The 7,626-nt window shown below is 53.2% G+C and overlaps 1 protein-coding gene across 2 annotated transcripts in view; it reads left to right on the top strand.

The window, feature by feature from the left end:
• Positions 1-6,963, top strand: part of SLC30A3 (solute carrier family 30 member 3) — a 9,192-nt gene extending 2,229 nt beyond the window's left edge. The window contains exons 2-8 of one of the 2 annotated variants that reach the window (XM_007470827.1): positions 2,527-2,708; positions 3,277-3,423; positions 3,524-3,677; positions 4,269-4,467; positions 4,712-4,817; positions 5,058-5,192; positions 6,141-6,963. In XM_007470827.1, coding sequence (XP_007470889.1) covers positions 2,527-2,708; positions 3,277-3,423; positions 3,524-3,677; positions 4,269-4,467; positions 4,712-4,817; positions 5,058-5,192; positions 6,141-6,289 — 1,072 coding nt within the window. In that variant the 3' untranslated portion in view covers positions 6,290-6,963. The remainder of the gene's footprint in view (positions 1-2,526; positions 2,709-3,276; positions 3,424-3,523; positions 3,678-4,268; positions 4,468-4,711; positions 4,818-5,057; positions 5,193-6,140) is intronic. The other variant, XM_007470828.1, reaches the window with a different exon arrangement.
• The last annotated feature ends 663 nt before the right edge of the window (positions 6,964-7,626 follow it).

Raw genomic sequence — 7,626 nt, 5'->3', positions numbered from 1 at the left:
CCCTGGATGGGGGCCGTAAACCTGGGTGGATGGGGGAGTGGATGAGCAGAAGGGAGGGAAGACTTCCGTCGGAATCTCTCCCGCGGAGGACTGCAGACGGGGGCAGCTGTGGCCCTGGCATCTCTTCATGTGCCTTTCGACTCTGCTTCAGGCCAGTCTCCCTTCTACCCCACTCAATATTATTTGTTGTTTGTCGGGGGTTTCAGAGGGCCAGGGACAGCAAGTTGTCTTTCCTTCTCTGCACACAGCAGGTAGCTCCCCGCACCCCTACACACCAACAATGAGGCTTATTTAGTGCCCAGTTAATGCAAAACAAAAGGGAGCAGCCTGTTGATGGGTGACTACCTTGATGCCTGGCCGTGCTGTGTCTTACAGGGCCAGGAAGGGCATCTTGCCCACTGCCTCAAAACCACTCACCCTCTGTTTACTCTTCAGACCCGCATCTCTGACTCCCAGCTTATTCTCATTCTCATATGACCATTAGTCACCAAATCCTGCAGTATTTTCTGGAAGAGGCTCTTCCCTACCTGCCTGCCTGTCTCTAAGATTCTGCGCAGGGAGCCTCTGGCCTTGTCTGTTCTGGACCCCTCCATCTCCTCTCTTCTCTTCCTCCCAGACTAGTCCATCGTCAAGGTCATCCATCTCACAGATCAGGAAAGATTAAATCAATCAGTGTTTCTCCCTTTATGTTACTTTGAGCCCATCACTTTCCTCCTCAGCCCTTCCCCTGGTTCCTCACACTTAAGCTCCAAGCTGCATATCTTGTCATCGTCATTCCATGTGTCTGGAGCTCCTTTCTCTACCTAGGTCTTCCCTTAAACATCTCCTCCTCTGTGAAGGTCTCTTCATCCCCTTTAGAGTTGGTCACTCCTTCCCCTGTGCTCCAAAGTCCTTTGTTCATAACCCTCCTGGCCCCAGCTTCTCCTTGCATAGTCAGTCATTTGCGACACTTCTGTCTCTCCCACTAGATTGAGCTTCAGTACGTGTACGCTGCTTGGTAGTCTCATTGAGGAATGAGGATGGATTTCAAAGCCACCCTCGTCTCCCATCTCCTCTGGAAACACACCTGGAATCATACACACCCAGATTCTAAGTCTTGGAAGGGGATTCCAAGAAGTTAATCTACCTGCCAGCACTTGAATTTTCCCTAGAAGCACCAAATGTGCCCCCATCTCCCTCACAGCTGAATTCGCCCATTGGGCAGAGCTGACCTCAGCCAGAAGGCCCCAGGCACCCTTCCCCACTTTACTGCTGTGATCACATTTCTATCTGGAGCCTTCATTTTCTCTCAAGGGTATTCTTGTGACACCTCCATGAGTATTTCTAGAACTGTACTTTTCTGTTTAGGTCCTTTATGCTGTGGAAGGTTCTTTTCTCCGTGGGGTTCAGGTTGGGTAGTAATGGGGGTGAGAATTAAGCCAGAACGGACTGAAAACTCAGTTAACCTGAGCTCAGCCTGTGGCATCCCCAGGTGAGGCCTCCAGCCCCATTCATTTGTCCAGGGAGGCTTACTGCACTGTGCAGTTAAAGTGGCCTCTGTTGGGTGCTTATGGTCACACTGAGGTCCAGCTAACGTGTGGCAGACTCCAAACCCAGCACTCCTACTGCTACCAATCCCATCCACATCAGTCTGCGCTCTTTCCTCCCCATGACAACCCAGCTCTGGAATCTGGCCATTAGTTCTCTGTGCCAGGAACTTCAGACTTTTTGGGTCCCAGCATTCTACTCTCCTCTTAAAGGGCCACGTCTAGCTGAATGTCTTAGAGAGGGAAGGTGAAGGACCTGGGAGTGGAGGCACCAGGAGCTAGGTCCAGCAGGGAGGCACTAAGGCCAGGACCATGTGCTGAGCCTCACCCCACACTTTCACACCACTTCCCCTTCATATTGCCTTCGCCGGGCACATGCACCTCCTCTTTATCAAAATCCTTCCCATCCTTCCAGGCCCTTCTCAGGTGCCTCCTTCAGTTGTTTCCCTGTTTCCTCATTAGAGTCAGTATGTCCCTCTGAGCCCTGACAGTGCTTTAACTGCCCTAAGGCAATAGCTACCTTTTGCTACATCTCACAGTATTCAGGTACACATTTGTCCTGTTCACCAGAGGCTCCCAGAGATCAGAAAGGATATCCTATCCCACTTGTATTCTTCGTGGTGCCTATCATAATAAATTGATTTGGTTGGAGTTTAATCTCAGCTCAACCACTAACTAGCTGTGTGGCCTCCATAAGTCCTCTCCCCCTTTGAAACTCATACTTCTAATTCTTGAATAAGTGGTAGACTAGACGTCTCTAAGGTGCTTTCCATGTGTGCTCTGAGATTCTATGGCTCTGTACGTGAAAGCAAAAGGGAGGCTGGAATCTGAGTTGTCCATTTAGCCCCATCTCTCATGTGGCCCTCTGTCCACAAGGCCTCGGGAAAGGATAGAGAGGTGGGACATCTGATGAAGCCAGTCTGGGGGATCCAGGACTGGGAGTGAGAAGCAGGTTAGCCCTTGAACCAGGTCCCAGCTTGAATTGGGCTGCCTGCCTCAGTCTCTTCACAGAGCCCGAGGAGCCCCTCCCCGAGGAGCCCAAACCCGTGGAGATGTCCTTCCACCACTGCCACAGGGACCCTCTGCCACAGCCAGGTCTCACCCCTGAGAGGCTGCAGGCACAGAGGCAGCTGTGTGCCGCCTGTGCCGTGTGCTGCGTCTTCATGGCTGGGGAAGTAGTCGGTAAGTCGGAAAGCGGCTCCTCCAACACCATCCTCAGGACGCCTGCCTAAGCCACCTCCCACCTGGAGTCCCAGGAATGTTCCTGGTGGAGATGCAGAGAAGGTGGGGATGGCTGGGATGGGGGAGGTGGGTGCCCAGGACTCAGGAAGTGGGAGAGGGCGAGCGACAGCACCAAGGGAATTCAGGGCTGGCTCATCAGTATGAACTGGTCTTGTAAAAGCCCTATTTTCTTCTTATTAAAATATGTTATTGTGGGGAATTCCCTAGTGGTCTAGTGGTTAGGACTCCACGCTTTCACTGCTGAGGGCGCAGGTTCAATCCCTGGTCAGGGAACTAAGATCCCACAAGCTGCGCGGCGTGGTCAAAAAAATGTTATTGTAGAAAAACTAGAAAATGTGAATGAGTGAAAAGAAAAAAAACCCCCAAAACCCACGTGTAATCCCATTACCAGAGAAAAATTGCTGTTCACATTTTGGTATGTGTCCCCCGTGTCTCTTTTCCATGCCTCTACACACACTGCATGATATTTTCTAAATGGACCAGACCATATATCGCTTTACCCTTACAGGTGGGTATTTGGCGCACAGCCTGGCCATTATGACTGATGCAGCCCACCTGTTGGCAGATGTGGGCAGCATGATGGGCAGCCTCTTCTCCCTCTGGCTCTCTACCCGTCCAGCCACCCGCACCATGACCTTTGGCTGGCACCGCTCAGGTAAGGCCCCTGCATGGTCTAATGACCCGCCCCCCAATCTTGCCAGAAGGTACCTCTCAGGGTCCTGGGCAGCTCTCTGATAGCTTGTCTTCCCCTGCAGAGACTCTGGGGGCTTTGGCCTCTGTGGTCTCCCTCTGGATGGTCACTGGCATCCTCCTGTACCTGGCCTTCATCCGCCTGCTGCACAGCGACTACCACATCGAGGGGGGTGCCATGCTGCTGACCGCCAGCATCGCAGTCTGTGCCAATCTGCTGTACGTTCCAGTATGGAGCAGGCACCGTGTGGGATTCAGGGCGAGGGCTCCTCCTCCAGGATGGGAGAGCAGGCTCTCCTCTCCCGGACAGACTCGCAGCACACACATGCTGTTCTCATCTCTCTGCTCTAGGGATGCCTGAGAAGGGACTGGGGTAGAGACCTAAAATTCAGAGTCAAAAGACCTTTGTTAAAGGCCTGCTGTGTACTGGCCACCCTGCTGGGGGCTGTCCTCAGCATTGTCTCATTTAAAGCTCACAACCACCCCATGAGGTAGGTAGTATCACTCCTCGTATACAGTTAATCAGATAGATCCCAAGAGGTGACCAGGGGACTTGCCCAGGGCACATAGCTACTAAATTTAGTAGCAGGGCCAGGATCTGAATCCACGTCTCTGGCACCACGTATTCTTGCCCCCAGGCTGCATTACTTGTCTCTCTAGGACCGTATTGTCTTTTTCCTGGGACTGGGAAAATAGGGAGAAAATAGATGGAGACAGGCCTCCTGGGGAGGTGAGAGGAGGAGGTGTGGAAGTGGGCAGAGGAGCCTGGAAGCAGGCCACCTGGGCTGAGCTGCTCTGCTTCCCCCTCAGAATGGCCTTTGTGCTGCACCAGGCCGGGCCCCACCACAGCCACGGGTCCAGGGGGGCAGAGTATGCACCGCTGGAGGAGGGGCCCGGGGAGCCCCTGCCCCTGGGGAACACCAGCGTCCGGGCGGCCTTTGTGCATGTGCTGGGGGACCTTCTGCAGAGCCTTGGGGTGCTGGCCGCCTCCATCCTCATCTACTTCAAGGTACCATCTGTGCAAGCCTACCTCAGCCTTCCTCCCCCAATTCCACCCCCCAGCCCCTCCTTCCCTGGACCCCCACCACCCCACTCCATCTCCCAGCTCCCCAGGACTCCTGGCCCAGGGTTATAGTTCCTTTCACCCCAGCAGGGTTCTCAGGGGCCTCTCAGGTCCTGTTTGTCCAGGATGCCCCTAGATCTTCCTCTGAAAGGTCCCTGATTCCCAGGCTTAGGGCTCTCTTTCTCTACAGCCTCAATACAAGGCAGCTGACCCCATCAGCACCTTTCTCTTCTCCATCTGTGCCCTTGGATCCACCGCTCCCACCCTCCGAGATGTTCTCCGCGTCCTCATGGAAGGTGAGTCAGACGCCACTGCTCCCCACTCCCCGGGGCCCTCTCTGACCACACCCCAGGACTAGGCGCCTCTGTTCTCTCTGGAGAAAGTGTGGGGAGAAGGCCTATTGGTGGAAGGAGGATTCAGGGATGGGGTAAACTGTGGGGATCAACAGGGTGAGTGGTACAGGATGGGGGAGGTGGGGTCCTGGCCTCTGGGCAGGAGTGGCCCTGGCAATAAGGCGCAGTGGGTGCTGCTTGCAGGTACCCCCCGAAGTGTGGGGTTTGAACCTGTGCGGGATACGCTGTTGTCAGTGCCAGGAGTTCGGGCAACCCACGAGCTGCACCTGTGGTCCCTTACGCTTACTTACCACGTTGTCTCCGCACACCTGGCGATCGGTGAGTCCACACTGACCCCAGCCAGTTACTTTCCAGAAACATTTCTCCCTTCCCGTACCACCATCCAAACATAGGAAGATGGTCTGAATTAACTGCGAATGTTTCCATCTCTCTGTCTTTTGTATCTCTCTGTCTCTGTCTCTGTCTCTCTCTCTCTCTCTCTCTCTCTGTCTCTCTGTCTGTCTGTCTCTCTGTCTGTCTGTCTGTCTGTCTGTCTCTCTCTCGGGGAGGTTTCACTCTCTCTGAAGTAGTGCTAGGAACCAGCAAAAACCCTTTAAAAGGTCACTGGTACCTACAGGTCTCGTGATGGGGCACAGTTAGGTAAATTATGGCTCCTCCACTCAGTGGAGTATCATGTAACTTTTAAAAATTGATGATTATGAAGACTGTAGGGCAACTAGGCAAAATGTTTATGGTATAATGCTAAGAGAGAAAGCGGAATGTAAAATTTTAGCTACATTATGGTTCAACTATTTAAAATATATATGGTGACTCACAAGCTGACAAAGAATTTTTGAGTTTCTTCCAGATGCAAGAAGCAATCAGAGACATGCAATTTGGATGCCAAAAATATTATACTTTGTAGGATATTTGATGGTAACTCTAGAGGGACAATGAGAACAGAATATTTAACATCTGGAATGTTGTGGAAAAGCGGGTGGTATGGCTGCTGAAATACACAGCTGTATACTGATACTCAAAGAGCAGAAGAGAATATAGAAAAATAACGGTCTAGTGTGTTAGCCTAGTCAATTAGGGATGAGTCTGTCCGATCTTTTTGACAGTTTTACACTGTTCATACAATATATAGAGAAAATAAAGCTTCCCGTTCAATCTTGGCTTTCATGCCATGCAAACCCCTGGGTCCCATTCACCCATCCTTATCTGGGCCCCTGGCTGGTTCCCAATTCCCCTGGAAACCTGCTGCCTCTTATCACTCCCCCGCAGACTCCACGGCTGACTCTGAAGCCGTCCTGGCTGAAGCCACATCCCGGCTCCACTCCCGGTTTGGATTCTCCAGCTCTACCCTGCAGGTCGAGCAGTACCAGCCTGAGATGGCCCAGTGCCTGCGCTGCAGGGAGCCCCCCCAAGCCTGAGCCACGGCCGCACCCTCACCCCACTGCCAGGCCCAGGCTCAGCCCTGGACTCTCAGCAACTGCCTCCCTGCTCACGGAGAAGGGACGGAGCTGGGTCCGTACCCTTCCTCTCTGCCCGCTTCCACCTGCCAACCCCCCAGCCCCAGTGGGCAAGACCAAAGTGTGTGGGGGGAGTGGGGCCAGGGTCAGGCTGAACAGGGAAGTCAGGGCAGTCGGGGTGTGTAGAAGTCCTGTGGTCCCTGCTCCCCGTGCTCGGGGGAGCCCCCAGCCTCCTTTCCGTGCAGTTCATTTGTCTGTGTGGCAGGCTGGCTGGCTGGCTGGGGGATCTGCCTGTCTTTGTGCTGTTGGTGTGCCTAAGCCTGGGGAAGGTCAGCAGGGGCCCCCTCCCCACGTGGCTGTCTCTCTGTCTATGCAGGAGCCCCAAAGCCTGCACTTTGTCCGTGTGTTCTAGCCTTATGGTTTTGTGTGTGTGTGTGTATGTGTGTCTTGGTGCTGTGGCCTGTGTGTCTCTGTGCCTGTGTGTCTGTGCTCTGGTCTCTATGAGTCTGCACCATCCATGTGTCTGGGGGTCTGTCTGGCCATCCCTCTGTTGGTGCTGTGCCCTCGGCTCTCCCAGAGGAGGGAGGACTCCGCCGCAGCTCTGCCAATAAACTTGTATCTAACTGCACCTTTCAGCCCCTGTGCTGACTCCTCAGGGGGGCGACACAGAACCCTTACTTCGCAGTGTGCTCGAGCCTGGGTCCTTGGCTCAGGGAGATGCCCATTCGTTCTGGGCTTGGTTATAGGAGAAAGCTGGATGGCAAGGAGCTGAGGGATACTGGAGTCATTCTGAAAGGCTCCCGCAGGCCAGGGTGGCCTTGGGCTCGTTGGTGGGAAGCTGCAGCCATTTGGGAGAGAGGGGTTGGACCACGGTGCTGATTTGGCTTTGTTCTCAAGCTGTGTGAGGTGCTGGGGAGCAGCCCTCAGTCCCGACTGCCCCAGCCCTGCCTCACAGCAGCCAACCCCAAGTCCAGGTTTGAGCTGTGGACACCAAGGACCTCTTTTACAATTATCCTCCCTTTGCCTCATATACGTTGAATCATATATTTCGACAGATTTGACCTTACAAATCTCTTTAAGGGATTGTTCATTTTCTCTTAAAAAAACATCAAGCCCTTTGTGCTTTCGTTTTGGATATAGTACAGGAGTCCACCGGCCTTCCCATCCTAGGTTGATATAACTCCAGCCTGAAGCAAAGACCCGGAACATTTTCATTAGCTCATGCATATTTCTGCAAGGCTTCTCCCCAAAAATGGAAATACCTTTATTATTAAATTGTGTTGATTTTTAAAAATTAT

This window comes from Lipotes vexillifer, unplaced genomic scaffold, assembly GCF_000442215.2.
Source record: "Lipotes vexillifer unplaced genomic scaffold, Lipotes_vexillifer_v1.1 scaffold717, whole genome shotgun sequence".
Taxonomy (NCBI): Eukaryota; Metazoa; Chordata; class Mammalia; order Artiodactyla; family Lipotidae; genus Lipotes; species Lipotes vexillifer.
Note: the sequence above shows the minus strand (reverse complement) of the source record. Positions and strands in the feature narration are given on the sequence as shown.